The 21620-nt window shown below is 47.5% G+C and overlaps 1 protein-coding gene across 1 annotated transcript in view; it reads right to left on the bottom strand.

Moving 5' to 3' along the window:
* LOC121878689 (cyclin-dependent kinase 17-like) overlaps positions 1-20685 on the bottom strand; it is a 100791-nt gene extending 80106 nt beyond the window's left edge. The window contains exon 1 of the mRNA XM_042385039.1: positions 19709-20685. Within this exon, the coding sequence (XP_042240973.1) occupies positions 19709-19859 (151 nt within the window). The 5' untranslated portion in view covers positions 19860-20685. The remainder of the gene's footprint in view (positions 1-19708) is intronic.
* Between the last annotated feature and the right edge of the window lie 935 nt (positions 20686-21620).

Raw genomic sequence — 21620 nt, 5'->3', positions numbered from 1 at the left:
CAAATTGGGAGGAAAGTCCGACGTAGGAAGAGTGATGGGTAAAAGTCGACAAGAGGATAGAAATCGGCAGTAAAGAAGATAATCGACAAAATGGGAGGACAGTCGACATGAGAGTGCAAGTCGACAAAAGGCTAATAAAATCGACTAACTGGGAGGAAACTCGACGTAGGGAGAACGAAGGAGAAGAAGTCGACAAAAGAACTCCAATCCTCAGCGAAAACGAGAATCAACAAATGGGTGGGGGGTTGGGGGGGGGTAGTCAAAATCGACCCCAAAGGATAGTAAATTGACAAAGACGAATGAGAACCGACAAGAAAGATGAAATTGGACGAAGAAGAATGATAATGACTAGAGAAAGAAGATAATCCTCACCAGAAGAAGAAACCTCGACACCCACACCCTCCACACCACACCAAGGCGCGATAGATACACTCACAAGTACACTCTTAAGTAATAGACACAACATCCACCTACCTACATCACCACACAACCCAATACACTCAGGTAACACACACAACACCCCGCCTCTCCATACCACAACACCCACACTACTCCACACCCCAATAGACGAATGAGAACCGACAAGAAAGATGAAATTGGACGAAGAAGAATGATAATGACTAGAGAAAGAAGATAATCCTCACCAGAAGAAGAAACCTCGACACCCACACCCTCCACACCACACCAAGGCGCGATAGATACACTCACAAGTACACTCTTAAGTAATAGACACAACATCCACCTACCTACATCACCACACAACCCAATACACTCAGGTAACACACACAACACCCCGCCTCTCCATACCACAACACCCACACTACTCCACACCCCAATACACTCAACATCCACACCACAACCCCACTATACTCTCAAGTAATACACACACCACCTACTATACACACCACTCCACATCACAACAAAGGTCCACTACACACACACACTCAAGTACACCCGACCACTACACCAACACTATTTCAATATACCATCCCACCCACGTTATGACTCCTCCCTCCCCCCTCACCCACGATTCCCTCCCCCCCACCCACGATTCCCTCCCCCACCCCCTTAAGACTCAACATACAATAATCTTCCACTAACAAAACAAAAGAAAGGAGAACAAACGCCATCTTTTGGGAGACTTAAAAACTAATATGAGCCCGGGGAGAAAAATAACCCCTTTTGAAGATATGATCACATCCCGTCAGGCTAATGGACGGACCGTGGGCCTTCGATGGTAGAGGCGCCATAGAGAGTGCTGGGGGTGGGAGGGGTGAGGGAGGGGTGAGGGGGTGTGATATGGAGGAGGTGAGGAGTGTTGGGTAGTGGGGTGAGAATGTTATGGAGGTGATAGAGTGTTATGTGGAGGTGATGGGGGTGTTATGTGGAGGGTGATGGGGGTGTTATGGAGGGTGGAGAGTGTTATGTGGAGGGCTGATGGGGAGTGTTAGCATGGAGGGTGATGGGGGTGTGTTATATGGAGGGTGATGGGGTGTTATGTGGAGGGTGATGGGGTGTTATGTGGAGGGTGATGGGGGTGTTATGTGGAGGGTGATGGGGTGTTATGTGGAGGGGGGTGAGGAGTGGTGTTATATGGTGAGGGTGAGGAGTGGTGTTATATGGTGAGGGTGAGGGGGAGTGTTATGTGGTGGAGGTGTTGCGTGGAGGGGGTGTTGCGTGGAGGGGTGTTGCGTGGAGGGGTGTTATGGGGGGTGTCATAGATACATGGTGAGGAACTATGTATGGGGAAGGGCAGTGCCAGAGCCAAACAAGGAGAGAAAGTATCACAGCTAAGCAAAGGGAGAAAGTACCCCACGTAGACAAGAAAACAAAGTTGAGTGTGACAGTCAGTGAGAGGCGTGAGAGTGAGGCTTGAGTATGTGGAGGTGAGTGTGTGTGAAAGTGTGTGTGTGTGAAAGTGTGTGTGTGTGTGTAAAAGCTTGTGTGTAAGAGCTTGTGTGAAAGTGTGTGAGTGAATAAGAGTGAGTGAGTGAGAGGTGAGAGAGGGCAAGGAAGAGCTACCTGGGTGCCTGGCGGTAAGTGGCACTCGGGCACTAAGCTGAGGCAAGCGGTGGCGCTAAGAGGAACGTATTGTAGGAAATAATATACTTGAGTTTTTGTTTTTCTGAGAAGTATGAGAGAGAGAGAGACGGGGTGCAGCTGACAGCCACTAATGGATTTAAAAGGTGTTATGTCACGGAGAACACCAGGGATGGGAGGGAGGAGAGGAGGGAAAGGGGAAAGCATGTCGGTTCGAGAGGAAAGGGAAAAATGGGGGCTGCATGTGATGGGAAAGGAAGGATAGGGAATGGGAAGGGATCATGTAGGCACTGGGGGCGGAGGTATGGGGGGCAAGGTTATAATGAAAAGGAAAGGGGGAAGGAGAGCACAAACACTGGTGTGTAATGACGGAGAGGGAGGGTAAGAGGAAGGGGAAGGAGACAGAAACGTAAACACAGCATAACACAACAACCACATCCACCAGTCAGTCATACAAAACATTGCATCATCTTACATCAAAACAACACCCCCTCCCCAACCTCAACACCTGCACAATCTCTGCAACACATTTATGCAACGCAGCAAAAAAACTAATATACAACAACACTTCAACACTTTTACCAATGTTACTGAATACTTTTAAAGGCGACATTAACACCTCAATTTATATTAGGAAACCGGTTATGCAGACTCCTCACTGACCCAAGTTACAACATCCACATCAAACTAATGGCCAAAACCACTCCCAATATGCAGTAATGTACAGGCTAACAATTTGCACTGACACGGAAAATATTTATATATATTGCTGAATCTATAAACTCACACACACACACAGACAAAATACTATGTTACGTGCAAGTTATATAGAGAGTTTGGTACAGTATAGGAGTTTGACAATATACTGTACACCTGAACTAACCAGGTATATTTACGGTGTATATGTGAATTACCTGATTACAAAAAAAAAAACGCATGGAAGGTGGGGTGGGGGTGAGGTGAGGCCGGTTGAGGTGGGTGGAAAGGGGTGGAGTTGGGTGAGGTCGGGTGGATTGCAGAACTGAGGTGAGGTGAGGTCGAGGTGGGAGTGGAGTGGAGTGGGAGTGAGGTGGGGTGGGGAGTGGGGTGGGATTGACTTGTACGCAGTAGTAGAAGAGAGAGAGAGATAATTCGAAGACGAGTTATTTTGTTATTGATTGGTGAGAGTGGTTGAGTTGTTTATCAAGTATAACACGGCATTACCTCCTTAAGTTATTTTAGATTGTGGTAGAATTTGAACTGGTTTGTTTAAAGTGATGATACAAACCTCGAGCATGATCGAGAGAGAAATTTGACTGACTGAGAATTCATCATCACACTCGGCGCTGATCGGGAAAATAAACTTTAGGGGAGGGAGGGAGGGAGGGAGGGATTCATTAAGACTTTGAGAGCCTTAGGTGAGTCTTTATTAATGTGACGGGTGGCTGAAACACGCCCTCTTAACCCTGGAGTAGACGATGGTTTAATTGCTTGAGTACGGTGGTTATGGAGGAGGAGGAGCAGGAGTAGATGGTGGACGATAGGAGTTGGTGTAGGAGGTTAAGTAGTAGGAGGCGATGTAGATGGTGGAGTAGGTGTCATTCATCATTCTCAGCCGACGTTCCAACATACGGACCAAGGAGGTGAGGGAGTGTACGGTACAAAAGAATATCAAGGCTACTCACTGAATAATGCGAGTGAACGAGAACGCCAAAATAATAATAATAATAATAATAATAATAATAATAAAAATAATAATAATAATAATAATAATAATAATAAACACATTGAATGGAGGTTGAAGGGTGACATTCTTCCCAACACCATTAGTGACACTCGTGAGAACCTATTCTTTCCCTGCCCTGCCCTGCCCTGCCCTGCCTTGCCCTGACCAGTAAATACCAGAAACAAGACTGACAGGAACAGACAGCAAGCAAGCACAGCCACCAGCACAAGTACCATTAGTGAAGGCAATAACATTAACAAGAGTCTGTTCCTACTCCTGCTACAGCTGTTTGACGTGTTCCTGCTGTTCCTACTCCTGCTACAGCTCCTACTCCTGCTACAGCTGTTTGACGTGTTCCTGCTGTTCCTACTCCTGCTACAGCTCCTACTCCTGCTACAGCTGTTTGACGTGTTCCTGCTGTTCCTACTCCTGCTACAGCTGTTTGACGTGTTCCTGCTGTTCCTACTCCTACTACAGCTGTTCTACGTGTTCCTGCTGTTCCTACTCCTGCTACAGCTGTTTTACGTGTTCCTGCTGTTCCTACTCCTGCTATAGCTGTTTTACGTGTTCCTGCTGTTCCTACTCCTGCTACAGCTGTTTGGCGATGTGTTCCTGTTTCCTACTCCTCTTCTGCTCCTACTCCTGCTACGCTGTTGACGTTTCCTGCTGTTCCTACTCACTGCTACAGTCTACTCCTGCTACAGCTGTTTGACGTGTTCCTGCTGTTCCTACTCCTGCTACAGCTCCTACTCCTGCTACAGCTGTTTGACGTGTTCCTGCTGTTCCTACTCCTGCTACAGCTCCTACTCCTGCTACAGCTGTTTGACGTGTTCCTGCTGTTCCTACTCCTGCTACAGCTCCTACTCCTGCTACAGCTGTTTGACGTGTTCCTGCTGTTCCTACTCCTGCTACAGCTGTTTGACGTGTTCCTGCTGTTCCTACTCCTACTACAGCTGTTCTACGTGTTCCTGCTGTTCCTACTCCTGCTACAGCTGTTTTACGTGTTCCTGCTGTTCCTACTCCTGCTATAGCTGTTTTACGTGTTCCTGCTGTTCCTACTCCTGCTACAGCTGTTTTACGTGTTCCTTCTGTTCCTACTCCTGCTACAGCTGGTTCACGTGTTCCTGCTGTTCCTACTCCTGCTACAGCTGTTTTACGTGTTCCTGCTGTTCCTCCTCCTGCTACAGCTGTTTCACGTGTTCCTGTTGTTCCTACTACTGCTACAGCTCCTCCTTCTACTACAGCTATTTCACGTGTTCCTGCTGTTCCTACTACTGCTTCTGCCACTGTCCCTATAATGACGTTGAAATTACACTGCTATAATGTTCTTGTTCATGGCATTATGTTCACCCAGCCAGTTGCTATCACGCACCTCAACCCGACTCCTCTTGACTACACTACTCTCTCGGCCTCAAAGCCTTCACGAGAGATACTGGGTCTGTGTCGTGTGATGCGCCACTAAACAGTCCTCGTAAGGGTATAGTACAGTATATGGTGTTATGGTAGTGGTGTGGTAGAGGATGGTGTTATGGTAGTGGTGTGGTAGAGGATGGTGTTATGGTAGTGGTGTAGTAGAGGATGGTGTTATGGTAGTGGTGTGGTACAGGATGGTGTTATGGTAGTGGTGTGGTAGAGGATGGTGTTATGGTAGTGGTGTAGTAGAGGATGGTGTTATGGTAGTGGTGTGGTAGAGGATGGTGTTATGGTAGTGGTGTAGTAGAGGATGGTGTTATGGTAGTGGTGCAGTAGAGGATGGTGTTATGGTAGTGGTGTGGTAGAGAATGGTGTTATGGTAGTGGTGTAGTAGAGGATGGTGTTATGGTAGTGGTGTAGTAGAGGATGGTGTTATGGTAGTGGTGTAGTAGAGGATGGTGTTATGGTAGTGGTGTAGTAGAGGATGGTGTTATGGTAGTGGTGTGGTAGAGGATGGTGTTATGGTAGTGGTGTGGTAGAGGATGGTGTTATGGTAGTGGTGTAGTAGAGGATGGTGTTATGGTAGTGGTGTGGTAGAGGATGGTGTTATGGTAGTGGTGTAGTAGAGGATGGTGTTATGGTGGTGGTAGTAGAGGATGGTGTTGGTAGTGGTAGTAGAGGATGGTGTTATGGTAGTGGTGTAGTAGAGGATGGTGTTATGGTAGTGGTGTAGTAGAGGATGGTGTTATGGTAGTGGTGGGTAGAGGATGGTGTTATGGTAGTGGTGTGGTAGAGGATGGTGTTATGGTAGTGGTGTGGTAGAGGATGGTGTTATGGTAGTGGTGTAGTAGAGATGGTGTTATGGTAGTGGTGTAGTAGAGGATGGTGTTATGGTAGTGGTAGTAGAGATGGTGTTATGGTAGTGGTGTGTAGTAGAGGATGGTGTTATGGTAGTGGTGTAGTAGAGGATGGTGTTGTGGTAGTGGTGTAGTAGAGGATGGTGTTATGGTAGTGGTGTGGTAGAGGATGGTGTTATGGTAGTGGTGTGGTAGAGGGATGGTGTTATGGTAGTGGTGTAGAGGGGATGGTGTTATGTAGGTGTAGTAGAGGATGGTGTTATGGTAGTGGTGTAGTAGAGGATGGTGTTATGGTAGTGGTGTAGTAGGGATGGTGTTATGGTAGTGGTGTAGTAGAGGATGGTGTAGTGGTAGTGGTGTGAGTAGAGGATGGTGTTATGGTAGTGGTGTGGTAGAGGATGGTGTTATGGTAGTGGTAGAGGATGGTGTTATGGTAGTGGTGTAGTAGAGGATGGTGTTATGGTAGTGGTGTAGTAGGAGGATGGTGTTATGGTAGTGGTGTAGTGAGGATGGTGTTATGGTAGTGGTGTAGTAGGAGGATGGTGTTAGTAGTGGTGTGGTAGAGGATGGTGTTATGGTAGTGGTGTAGTAGAGGGATGGTGTTTATGGTGGTGGTGTGGTAGAGGATGGTGTTATGGTAGTGGTGGTAGAGGATGGTGTTATGGTAGTGGTGTAGTAGAGGATGGTGTTATAGTGGTGTGGTAGAGGATGGTGTTATGTGGTAGTGGTGTGGTAGAGGATGGTGTTATGGTAGTGGTGTGGTAGAGGATGGTGTTATGGTAGTGGTGTGGTAGAGGATGGTGTTATGGTAGTGGTGTGGTAGAGGATGGTGTGGTGGTAGTGGTGTGGTAGAGATGGTGTTATGGTAGTGGTGTGGTAGAGGATGGTGTTATGGTAGTGTTTAATAGGCTGGTGTGTGTGTGTGCCCCTCTCTCTCTCTTTTCTATCTTCATTTATTTGTCTGACTTTTCTCCCTCTCTTTTCTTTGTCTATCTGTCTGTCTGTCTTTTGCGTTTGTGTGTCTGCCTGTCTGTCTGTGTCTTTAGCTGTCTGTCTGTGTCTGTCTCTCCTTGTCACACCCTCACACCACACTACTACCCCTATACGGTGGTGTAAGGTTACCGCACAGCATCACCTTACAATAGTAGTATCCGGTAACTGTTTGATCATTAGGGTAAGGTTACGACAGAGCATCACCTTACCACCCAATCACTAACTACTCATCATTAGGGTGAGGTTACGACACATCACCACCTTACCACCCAATCACTAACTACTCATCATTAGGGTGAGGTTACGACACATCACCACCTTACCACCCAATCACTAACTACTCATCATTAGGGGTAAGGTTACGACAGCATCACCTTACCACCAATCACTAACTTCTCATCATTAGGTAAGGTTACGACACATCACCACCTTACCACCCAATCACTAACTACTCATCATTAGGGTGAGGTTACGACACATCACCACCTTACCACCCAATCACTAACTACTCATCATTAGGGTGAGGTTACGACACATCACCACCTTACCACCCAATCACTAACTACTCATCATTAGGGTAAGGTTACAACACATCACCACCTTACCACCCAATCACTAACTACTCATCATTAGGGTAAGGTTACGACACATCACCACCTTACCACCCAATCACTAACTACTCATCATTAGGGTAAGGTTACGACACATCACCACCTTACCACCCAATCACTAACTACTCATCATTAGGGTAACGTTACGACACAACATCACTCTATCACTAACCATTCCCAGGGGTGTCTGTGTACTCACGTAACTTCATCTCGCAGTGCTATTAGGTTACAACACCATTAGTCAGAGGTTAGGTCAGGTCAGGTACCGAGCCTGCCCCGGTGTGCCCGGCTGCCCCCGTCCACCCACCGAAAGCCGCGCCTGCTCATGGACCCGAGGACACCACCCCCGGCTCCCCGTCCCCCACCAGCACCTGGGGCCCATCCACTCCAGTTCTCCACATCAATTGACCACCCTGCGGACATGCTAGTGGACTACGTATCTACGCCAAGAAGGATGTCCCCTACCAACCTCTCGACGTCCCCCTTGAAGCCGACACTACCGACGTACACGCCATCACAATCACACTAAACGGTATGTCCCTCAATACTGTCAATGCCTATGGCCTGGCACTTGACATTATTAGGGACCTGCCACGCTTTGCCATAAACAGATAAATTGTACCGGGAATTTCCCCCCACACACTCATCATTCTGTCACTTTATGTAACTTGCTGACAAAACCCATGACCCTTCAGGCTTTTACGCCCTTAATGCACGAGTCATAAAGGCAAGCATGAACTCCGCATGCTTCCCAGATGGGCGCTGTAAACGCTTCTGCGCTTCACCTAGCACAGGATGACAAGGGGGTGCCCAATAAACTAGCCCCCTCGGGGGCAATCTAATCTAATCTAGGTTCCAATATGATTCTTACGAAATAATGGATCACTGCACTATGACTATTGTTTGTATATCTGCACTATGTAAAACCTTCCTCGCCATCACCTTCTCCCTTACCACCATTTCCTCCCTCACTAACTTCTTTACCCTCACCACCACCACCTCCATCCTCACCACCACCTCCACCCTCACCACCAGAACTTCCCTGACCACCCATCCTTCACCCTTAACCCCATCTCCTCCCTCACCAACTTCTCCACCCTCACCAACAGGAGCCAGGCCAACACCGCAGACCCAACACCTGAAGGATCGATAGCCAGGGGTGTAAATAGGCAGTGGGGTGGTGAGGTGAGAGAGTGCCTGACCTGACCTCACCTCACCTACATTATAGAGAACAATAACAATAGTTGATACGTGGGGCGTTGCTGGCTCCCTTCTGCCCCCGCCCCACCCCCGCCGCCGCCTCGCCCTCGCCTTCTTCATATTGTATCATCGGCTCCTCTTCCTCCTCCACCAAGTCGAGGTCGAGCGTGTGCAAGTATCTCTTACCACACCCAGGACCACACCATGGGTCGTGTACCACACCCAGGACCACACCATGGGTCTTGTACCACACACCAGGACCACACCACAGGTCTTGTACCACACCATGGGTCGTGTACCACACACCATGGGTCGTGTACCACACCCAGGACCACACCATGGGTCTTGTACCACACACCAGGACCACACCACAGGTCTTGTACCACACCATGGGTCGTGTACCACACACCAGGACCACACCACAGGGCTTGTACCACACACCAGCACCACACCATATCTTGTACCACATCAGACCACACCACAGGGCTTGTAACACACACCAGCACCACACCATGGGTCTTGTACCACACCAGACCACACCAGGCTTGTACCACACCAGACCACACCATGGGTCTGTACCACACCAGGACCACACCCACAGGGCTTGTACCACACACCAGGACTAATACACCATGGGTCTTGTACTACACACCAGGACCACACCACAGGGTTTCAGCCACACCAGGACTTGCACACCAAGGGTCTTGTAACACACTGTAACCACACCTGGGTCTGGTGGACCACACCACAGGGCTTGTACCACACACAGGACCACACCATGGCCCTGCACACACACTGCACCACACCATGGCTGTACCACACACCAGACCACACCACAGGGCTTGTACCACACACCAGGACCACACCATGGGTCTTGTACCACACACCAGGACCACACCATGGTAATGTATAACACACCAGCACCACACCTTAAGGGTCTTGGTACCACACACACCAGGACCACACCAGGGCTTGTACCACACACCAGGACCACACCCAGCGGGTCTTGTACCACACCATGGGGTCGTGTACCACACACCAAGACCACACCACAGGTCTTAAATACACACTAGGGACCACACCATGGGTCTTGTACCACACACCAGGACCACACCACAGGTCTCAGTGGTACCACACCATGGGTCTTGTACCACACACTAGGACCACACCATGTCTTGTACCACACACCAGACCATACCACAGGTCTTGTACCACACCATGGGGTCTTGTACCACACTAGACCACACCACAGGTCTTGTACCACACACCAGCACCACACCACAGGTCTTGTACCACACACCAAAGCACCACACCACAGGTCTTGTACCACACACCAGCACCACACCACTAGTAGTCCTCACCCCTCCATCATTTTTCATCTGTAGGCGAGAGTTTATCCTGACCAATGGGGAAAAAAGCTGTTATTCTCTGTGTACGTGTCTGTCTGTCTGTGTCAATCTGTCTATCTTAATCTCTGTCTGTATTTTTCTGTCTGTCTTAATCTCTGTTTGTCTGTCTGTATTTTTCTCTGTCTGTCTTTATCTTTCTGTCTGTCTAAACCTCTCCCTGTGTCTGTCTGTGCTCTTTCTATCTGTCTGTATCTCTGTATTTCTCTGGCTATCTGTATCTCTCTCTCTCTCTGTATCTCTTCCTCTCCGTCTGTCTCTGTATCTCTTCCTCTTTCTCTCCGTCCGTCTGTTTCTGTGTCTATATTTCTCCCTTTTCTGTGTATCTCTCTCTCTCTCTCTCTCTCTCTCTCTCTCTCTCTCTCTCTCTCTCTAAAAAAAAAAGTCCAACTATAAATAAAATTAGACAGTTAGTAATTCAATACAATATGGCGGCGGGTCTGCTGGGTTACAAAGTTTCCAGTAACAGAGAGGACGGGAGAGGAGAGCCATTTAAGAATTACTCATGTTATTCATCGTGTTATTGTTCATTTGTTCACTCGACTCTTCCCTGTTATGACTGAACACTCGACGAAGTGAATAACAGTGAAGTAGTTGAGGGGGGGTTGGTAGAGTATGGTGGCTGGTGGTGAGGTTGACGGCGAGCGGCCCAGCTGATCCCAACCACCGACTGTAAACAAACATCAGCTGATCTGTGACGTCACGTGTAACCCACCCTTCCTCCCCCCCTCTCCTCCTCCCCTCCCCTCTCTTCCTCTATTCCGGGAACCATCCATCACTCATACCTTCAGCCGATGACCCAACCATCAATAGTGATTAGCTAGTGACGCAAACACACCTGTTAGTACTGCTTTGATACTCCACACCTGCTAGTAGTTCTAATACTCCACACCTGGTAGTATATACTGTTTTGATACTACACACCTGCTAGTTTCTACACTATAAACATCTGCTCTGTATCTACTCTGTACACACCTGTCACTTTTACACTCTCAACACATCTACTCTCATGTACACCCCAGCTCATGTACACATCTACTCTCATGTACACATCTACTCTCATGTACATACCTGCTCCCATGTACACATCTACTCTTATGGATAACCCTACTCTCATGTACAACTCTGCACCCATGTTCACACCTACTCCCATGTGCACCCTTTGCTCCCATGTACACCCACTGTTCCCATGTACACACCTGTATATCCCCAGCGCCGGTAATTGAAGCTCCCAGAAGCGACAAACAAAAGGTGTGTGACCGGGATACAAAAGCCGTTTATCACGACCAATAACAAAAGCATAACCCACACACACACAAAATCAATAACGAAAAGCAGGCACCAGATAGGATATTATTCGCCAGCCAATCACCACGCATGATGAGGTAAACTAAGGCGCCTGAGTGGACAATTCACCAGCCAATCACAACACCGAAACCTTCAATAGACAGCTAAACAATATAATAATAGCAACACTAACAAATTAACAACAGTCTATCACCCGCAAGTTAAAAAAAAAATAAGTCGCAACACAAAAGGCTTCACAGTTAACAAAAGCTGTATCAAGTGAAGCCATCCAGTTATTTAGCCACAAAATAACAAAATTACCCCCCTGTCTCTCTTACCACCCCTCTCCTTTCCCTCCTCCCTCCATTTCTCCCCTTTCATCACTTTTCCTTCCCTCCCTTCCTCCCTTCTCTCCCTTACCTTACCTTCTCTCCCTTACCTTCCCCCCTCCCTCTAGGTGACAACTTCACCAACAAGGAAGCCTAATTGTGTTTACCGCCCCAAGTGGCAGAATAATTAAGTCTTTTAATCACAGCTGATCACCCAGAGAGAGAGAGAGAGAGAGAGAGAGAGAGAGAGAGAGAGCCACAATGATCACCTTGATGCTAAAGTCAGAGGTCATGGCGATAGAAAAGGTCTACGAGAGAAGGAAGGAGGAGAGGAGGGGGAGGGAGGGGAGGAAGAGGAGGGAGGAAGAGGAGGAGGAGGAAGGAAGAGGAGGGAGGAGGAGGAGAAGAAGGAAGAGGAGTAGGAGGGAGGAAGACGAGTAGGAAGGAGGAAGAGGAGGGAAGGAGGAGGAAGAGGAGGGAGGAAGAGGAGGAAGGAAGGAAGAGGAGGGAGGAGGAGGAGAAGAAGGAAGAGGAGTAGGAGGGAGGAAGACGAGTAGGAAGGAGGAAGAGGAGTAGGAAGGAGGAGGAAAACGGGGAAGAGGAAGAGGAGGAGGAAGGAAGAGGGGGAGGAGAGGAAGCAAAGGTTAGAAGTTGACCTCCCTGCAGTATCCCACACACACCCCGCGGCTCTCTCTCTCTCTCTCTCTCTCTCTCTCTCTCTCACTGAGGTTCTCTGCTCAGGTCACCATCACAGAGGCACTTTAGCATATTAGTATTAGCTTTATTAAGATCACAATGCACTAAACTGGAGGTGGTTAGTGTGTGGTGGTGATGGTGGTGAGTGGTGAGTGGTGGCGTGTTAGATACATGTTATGGTAATGTGTGTGTGTGTGTGTGTGTGTGTGTTATAGTTATTACTGTTGTTGTTGTTGTTGTTGGTAAAAAGATAAACAAACACACACAACCACCATCATCTTATGACAATACTCCACAAGACTCTCCCAAGGTGAGCCATACTAATACAAATCTCACCTTCCCTTCCCCACCCCTTCCCTACCTCACCGCTTCTCTTCCCCACCTCCCCTCTCACCCCTACCCTTCCCCACCTCACCGTTTCCCTTCCCCACCTCCCCTCTCACCCCTACCCTTCCCCACCTCACCGTTTCCCTTCCCCACCTCCCCACCCCACCCCACCCCTCCCCACGTACCCGCACGGCTGTAGGCACTTCTGACCTGTAAACGAAATCACCAGATAAATTCTTTTCCCTCCGCCCCACCACACAAATTTTGGAGTACAGGGTAATACTAAGCCTTCTCCCTCCTCTTTCCCTCTCCTCCATTCCCACCACGAAAATGCGTCAAAAAACCCATAAGTCTTGCCGACGGATCAAAATTCATGGATTCATCGGCCAGCAATTTGGACTGTATTCACTTCTCGTGGGGTGAGGTAGGGAGAAGAGGGGTAAGAGAGGGGTGGGTAGGGAGGAGGGGTAAGGGGGGAGGAGAGGGGCAAGGGGAGAGGGGAAGGGGGGAGAAAAGAGAGGAGAATAGGGGAAGGGTGGAGGAAGAAGAAAGGGGAGTGAGCGAGGAGAGGAGGGCGGTGGATAAGGGGAAAAAGGGGTAATGGCTCGGGGGGGTGGAGGTAAGGGCGGGAGAGAGGGAGAGGAGGGTGGAGAGGGGGAGGGGAAAGGAGTGGGGAGAGGAGGTTAAGTGAGGTGGATAGGGGAGGGTTCGATTATCTTTTCATTTGCTGAACGTACTGCAGGTAACAAAGTCAACAGGACGATTGCTGTCAACATCTGGCCGGCGCTACACCTGTCAGCCACGCATCAACATTTAACAACATCAATGTCAGTAACTTTTATTTTTGTGCTTGGGGAGATTTGTTTTTATTCATTTATTATTTTATTGGGGAGTGGAGGGGGGGGAGCTTATTATGTCTGGGGAAATTTCTTGTGTGTCAGGGGAATTTGGGGGACGAGGATTTTTTTTTTTTTGTTGGGAATGTTTTGTTTTGGGGATTTGTTTTTTTTGTCGGGGGGGAGTATTGCTTCTTATCTCTTATTTATTTTGTAACTGTGTATTTTTCACCTTATTGTTGTCTGATCTTACAACAGAGAAAAAAAATTGTCGGGATCATCTTTTACAGGTAATACAGGGGCGATGTCTCCGCACAGTCTCTCTCTCGGTTTTCAACAATGAAGACCTACACACCACTACAGCTGGACTTCTCGCCTCAACTCCCATTGCCTTTCACAGCTAAGGTTCTCACCTCGACAAGCCACACACACACAGCTGATCCAATCACAGGTAACAGTAGGCACCGGCTCAACGTGGCGCACACACACACACACACACACACACACACACCTGGCGGGGCTCTCACACCTCACATCATAATCTCTTCTCAATCTTTATATATACCGTATATATACATACAGCATATATGAATATGTACGAGTATATTTACCGCTGTGTATAACTATAACCCATCACAACAAACATATCATCAAAGTATATCACTGATACATAAGATATACTCATCAGTATGTGAGTATATGAATATTCAATAAATATATCTACCATGTATACATACCGCTACATATACACGACCATCATACACACATGTATATTCAACCAGAGTATACATGACCCCTCGCCTGGGAGTATTTATAAACAACCCTCTTATATCAGGGTTGTAAAATTACCAAACTAACAACTCAACACCCCCTCCCACCCCCCCTCCCCCCACCACCACTCACCCCCACCCCTAAAGCCCCTCCTCACCTTTGGGCTTCACACCTGTTTCATTAACCTGCCTCAAACTGTTCACCTGCAATAAACCGCCCAGGTGACTGCTGTTGATGTCAGGGGGTTTCAACAACTACAGGGTACCAGGGAAAATGTCTACCTACCTACAACATCTACACGTCAACAAGTGGGGACAATGCACTACAACAACATCATCATCATCATCATCAACAACAAAAACATCAACAAAATTATCAACAACATCATTATCATCAACATCATTATCATCAACATCAACAACAACAAAAACATCAACAAAATTATCAACAACATCATTATCATCAACATCATCATCATCAACAACAACAACAAAAACATCAACAAAATTATCAACATCATCATTATCATCAACATCATCAACAACAACAACAAAAACATCAACAAAATTATCAACAACATCATTATCATCAATATCATCATCAACATCAACAAAATCATCAACAACAACAAGACGGAGATCTGGAAGCCACGATCTATATACCTCACATAAAAGTAAATTAATCTACCTGAACTAATGACAATAACAACACCACTACACCTGTAATTAAGAGCGAACAGGTAACAACGAGTCGAAACAGAGATATAAAAAAAAAGTGATTTAGGCGAGAATTAGGTCAAAATAGGTCAGAAAATAAACAACTGTGGATGAATAGAACAAGTCATTAAACAGTCATTAATACGAGGTCATTGGGAAGCTTCGAATATAGACAAGATAGTTATAGAAAAAGTGAAATAACTATATATGAATGATAAGGGAAGGGTATAAAGATGGCTGCCTATAGTATGGACTAATTAAACTTAGATTACAATAATTTTCTTCATTCTTATGGTCCTTTAAAGATAGTCGAGGAGAGAGTGAGTGAGTTAATGAGTGAGTGAATGAGAGAGAACAGGCGAACGAGTGAATAAATGAATGGGTGAGTGATGCCGAGATAAATACTGCTATCACCACTACCATTAACACCTGTATTCGGCACTAGTGTTATATAGGTTGAAATACTGATAAACCAACACTTACTACCATCATTCAGTACAGCCGTCACCACCAACACTCTTCGCGTCTTACCTGGAAAAAACAAAACATTGACTAATTAATAAAATCCTCAACTCATCCTGCTTAAAATAAACAATCCTCAACTCATCCTGCTTAAAATAAACAATCCTCAACTCATCCTGCTTAAAATAAACAATCCTCAACTCATCCTGCTTAAAATAAACAATCCTCAACTCATCCTGCTTAAAATAAACAATCCTCAACTCATCCTGCTTAAAATAAACAATCCTCAACTCATCCTACTTAAAATAAACAATCCTCAACTCATCCTGCTTAAAATAAACAATCCTCAACTCATCCTGCTTAAAATAAACAATCCTCAACTCACCCTACTTAAAATAAACAATCCTCAAATCATCCTGCTTAAAATAAACAATCCTCAACTCACCCAGCTTAAAATAAACAATCCTCAACTCACCCAGCTTAAAATAAACAATCCTCAACTCATCCTGCTTAAAATAAACAATCCTCAACTCATCCTACTTAAAATAAACAATCCTCAACTCACCCAGCTTAAAATAAACAATCCTCAACTCATCCTGCTTAAAATGAATAATCCTCAACTCACCCTGCTTAAAATAAACAATCCTCAACTCATCCTACTTAAAATAAACAATCCTCAACTCATCCTGCTTAAAATAAACAATCCTCAACTCATCCTACTTAAAATAAACAATCCTCAACTCACCCTACTTAAAATAAACAATCCTCAACTCATCCTACTTAAAATAAACAATCCTCAACTCATCCTACTTAAAATAAACAATCCTCAACCTATCCTACTTGCACAAAACAACTCAACTCATCCTGCTTAAAACAAACAATCCCTCAACTCCATCCCATTTTAAAATAAACAATCCTCAACTCAATTCTACTTAGTAAAATAAACAATCCCTCAACTCATCCTGCTTAAAATAAAACAAATGGACCAGAAAATACCACATATAATTTTCTAACAATAGAGAAATATAATATAAAAATACATTGTTTTTTTTTATTGAAGATTAACTTGAAGATTATTGAAAAGATTTAAACAATATGGAACTTTTAAGAGGTGAGACGATGCAGATAACGGTAGGGGGAAGTAGTACTCGGTGAAGATGATCCTCTTAGTAGACAAATAACCTATCCCTTGTACTGTTACCTTGTCCCTTGTACTGTTACCTTGTCCCTTGTACTGTTACCTTGTCCCTTGTACTAGTCTTCCTAACTCGCCCCATGCCCCGCCCCTGTCTCTGCCTCACCCCCGCCCCGCTGTCATGATAAGTTCCATCAACCACACCTTTACTGGCGCCATTTTCTCAACACCTATACATTACCATCAAGGTCTCTCTCTCTCATTGTATTTCTTGTTACTATCATAATCCAGCTATTACCGCCCACAACCCCACTACCGGATGTAAGGATGTGTGCCCAATAAACTAGCACTGTGTGAGGCGTGAGGTGTGGGGGGCAGAGGGGAATGGCGTGGGGTATATGGTGTGGTGGAGTGGGGGTGTGGTGGAGTGAGGGTGTGGTGGAGTGAGGGTGTTTTTGTTACCACGCCTCTACCACCACAACCACCACACGTCTACCATTATCTTCTCTCCTCCAAGAATCACCCAGCACCTACCACCACACACCTACCAATACCTTCCCATCTACAACAATCACTACCACATCATCAACCATCATCCAACACCACACACTCCCACATCCATCACCCACACCACCACTCAACCATCACCATTGTATATAACTGCCATCAACATCTCTCTCCCACACTAACCACAATCACAGAAACACGCCTACCACCACCACCACCGTCTTTCAACCACCGTAAGAGGCTATACCACAATCACAAGCCTGTCATTACATTTTCTCTCGTTCACCACAACAACACGGCTACCAACACCGTCTCTTCCTAGATCAACCACCACACACCCACCATCACTACCACCACACACCCATCACCACTACCACCACTACCACACACCTACCACACACCTACCATCACTACCACCACACACCCACCATCACCACTACCACACACCCACCATCACTACCACCACACACCCATCACCACTACCACCACTACCACACACCTACCACACACCTACCATCACTACCACCACACACCCACCATCACCACTACTCACCACCACCACACACCTACCATCACTACCACCACACCCACCATCACTACCACCACACACCCATCACCACTACCTCTCTCACACACCTACCATCACTACCACCCACACACCCATCACCACTTCACACCACCACCACACACCCCACCATCACTACCACCACACACCCATCACCACACCAACACACACCTACCATCACCACCACACCACACACCCACCATCACCACCACCACACACCCATCACCACCACCACCACCACACACCCACCATCACCACCACCACACACCCACCACCACACACACCCACCATCACCACACCACCACCACACACCACCATCACACACCACACACCCACCATCACTACCACTACTACCACACACCCATCACCACTACTCACCACTACCACACACCTACCATCACTACCACACCACACACCCACCATCACTACCACACACCCACCATCACCACCACACACCCACCATCACTACCACCACCACACACACCTGGGCTCATCACTACCACCACACACCCACCATCACTACCACTACTACCACACACCCACCATCACTACCACTACTACCACACACCCACCATCACTACCACTACACACCTACCATCACTACCACCACACACCTACCATCACCACCATCACTACCACTCAACCACCATCACTACCACACACCCACCATCACTACCACCACACACCCACCATCACTACTACTACTACTGGGGTGGGGTGGGGTGGGGTGAGGTGGGGTGGGGTGAGGTGGGGTGGGGTGAGGTGGGGTGGGGTGGGGTGGGATGGGGTGGGGTGGGTGGTGGGATATTTTTTTATTGTGTAGAGAAAGGAGGAATGAAGGAAGATTAGAGGTGGGGGAAGGAAGTTTTAGTTCAGAAATTGAAGAAATTTAGGAGGAGGTAAGAGAGGGCGGACTGACCGCCTAGCTAAGCTAATAGTGTGTTAGGGTTGTGTCATGGGTTAGTTATTGTCTGTCGGTACAGGCACTAGACATCCTACCCTGTCCCATATATTGGGATGGGGTGGGTGGTGGGATGGGAGGTGGTAGGGTGGTGTGGAGGTGGAGGTGGTGCAGTGGTGGGTGGTGGTTAATCTTCAGGTAATCCCATCGCAACTTACCTTCCTTCTGTAAGTGGAGTAGGAATGAGAGAGAGAGAGAGAGAGAGAGAGAGAGAGAGAGACTCACAGGCAATCCTTGGGTAAGCCTTCATATCATCAGTCCTCATGAACGCACACTATTCAACCAACAGTAACCAAAGTGGCTCTTAAAACGACGGTAGAGAAGAGTGTGAGGGTGACACACACACACACACACACACACACACACACACACACACACAACACACACACACACACACACACACACACACACACACACACACACACACACACACACACACACACACACACACACACACACACACACACACACACACACACACACACACACACACACACACACACACACACACACACACACACACACACACACACACACACACACACACACACACACACACACACACACACACACACACACACACACACACACACACACACACACACTATTAATTATTACATAGAGATGACAAAATGATGGCAGGAGTTTATATACCTGGAGAGTCTTGGAGATCGAAGAGGAAACACTCATCACATACCTGGAGGGCCTTGGAGATCAAAGAGAAACCACTCACATACCTGGAGGGCCTTGGAGATCAAAGAGAAAACACTCACATACCTGGAGGGCCTTGGAGATCAAAGAGGAAACACTCACACACCTGGAGGGCCTTGGAGATCAGGGCTGTCTCACCCAGCTGGAGGTCCAGACTTTAAGAAAGACATATGAACTCACCTAGCTGGAGGGACTTGGAGGTCTTGAGGACGGAATTAGCCGAGGTCTTCCGCCGTCGGTCGCCGATGTGACTGAACCAAGAGCCGATCTTGGCCGTGCCGGAGGTGAAGGAACTGAAGGTGGAGCTCTTGTGCAGCATCTTGAGGTCCATGACGCGACCCAGCGCTTACCTAACACAGTACAAACACCGGACACCACGCCCCTCACCGGGTCTCAAAGCCACTACACGCCCACACGCTGCCCACGCCTACGAGATCCACACCTTGACCAGTGTGGTGGCGCGGGTGCTGGAGGGAACAGGGGTGGGGGATGGGGGAGACACGAGGTCAACTCTTCATAGTGGTGTCATCACATGGGGTTGAAATACTAAGGACGGTATTGTGTGTCATCATCTGGCCATGCTGGTGACTGGCTCTCACCGGGGGCCACCAGGCAGGCAGGTAGGTAGACAGACAGGTAGGCAGACAGACAGGTAGCTCGTTAAGTTACACCGTGGTACAGGACCGGGTCAGAGGTCCCACACACACACACACCCCTGAGGCTTGGCTTCCCGGGTCAACACAGTTACCGTCGGCCTCAATCTCCCAGGTTGACGATGTGTCTTGCTAAGGTCTCCACAATTATCCAGTGAAGGAGCAGGAGGTATTGACTCACTTCCTCCTACCTTCTTCTATAACAGTATACACTCGTAAACGTTAACTGTGGGAGTGTGGGGGTGGGGGAGGAGGAGGGTAGATCGTCTTCTGGGTGGTGGTGGTGTACAAGACGACTGAATGAGTGTGTGTGAAATGTGTGCGCGCGCGCGAGGACAGAGGAAGTACCCAGCTCCGTCTTATTCCAGCTTATCAGTAGTAGTAACGATAAGGCCGTCGGTACTAACACCTCTACTATCTACTGATAACAGACTTACGACTCGGGAGGGAGGGAAGCCTTACGTGGCAGCAGCTTAGGTGTGGAGGGGGGACTGATTATTTAATAAGGGGTGATATGAGACAGGTGTCAACTCTGTTGGGAAAGGATTAATGGAGAGTAATTCTGTGTTTCATTAAGGGGCAGAGACGTGTCTTACTAAGAGGGGACGTGTGTGTTTATTTTTAAGGGGCAGGGACGTGTGCTTCTACAAAGGGACAGGGACGTGTGTGTTTACTTGTTAGCAGGGACGTGTGTGTACATTAAGGGACAGGCGACGGTGTCTTTACTAAGAGGCAGGGACGTAAAGCTTACTAAGGGGCAGGGGATGTGTTTACTATAGAGAGGAGACGTGTGTTTACTAAGGGGAGAGGAGACGCAGGTTTACTAAGGGGGGAGAGGAGACGTGTGTTTACTTTTGCAGGCAGGAGACGTAAGTTTACTAAGGGGAGAGGAGACGTGTGGTTTACTATGTTAGGGGACGTGTTTACTAAGGGCAGGGACGTGTTTACTAAGGGCAGGGAGACGTGTGTTTACTAAGGGGGGAGAGGAGACGTGTGTTTACTATAAGTAGGGGACGTGTGTTTACTAAGGGCAGGGACGGTAGGTTTACTAAGGGGGGAAGAGACGATCGTGTGCTATCTCTTATTAATATCATGTGTTTACCATTACAGGTGCTGGAGGGCAAACGTGTTTACCTGGAGGGGGGTCAAAGGGGTATTTTACTATCACTGAAATTAACGTGTATAATACCCAGAGACCGGGGAGCAGGGGATACGGTGTTTATCTCACGGGGGTGGGGGGGTGACGATGACCTTGTTTGTTTACTTACAGAGGGAAGGGAGAAAATATCCACTGTTTACTAATTGGTGGTAGGTGGTGTGAGGGTATGGGAGGGGGGAATGATGTGTGTGTGTAAGGTTGGATGGGTATATGGGTGGGTGGTTTGACTAGGACGAGTATATAGCACTTATGTTTACTTCAGAGGAGGAAGAGGAAGTGA

Source organism: Homarus americanus, unplaced genomic scaffold (assembly GCF_018991925.1).
Source record: "Homarus americanus isolate GMGI-L3 unplaced genomic scaffold, GMGI_Hamer_2.0 scaffold23518, whole genome shotgun sequence".
Taxonomy (NCBI): Eukaryota; Metazoa; Arthropoda; class Malacostraca; order Decapoda; family Nephropidae; genus Homarus; species Homarus americanus.
This window is presented reverse-complemented; position numbering and strand designations above follow the sequence as displayed.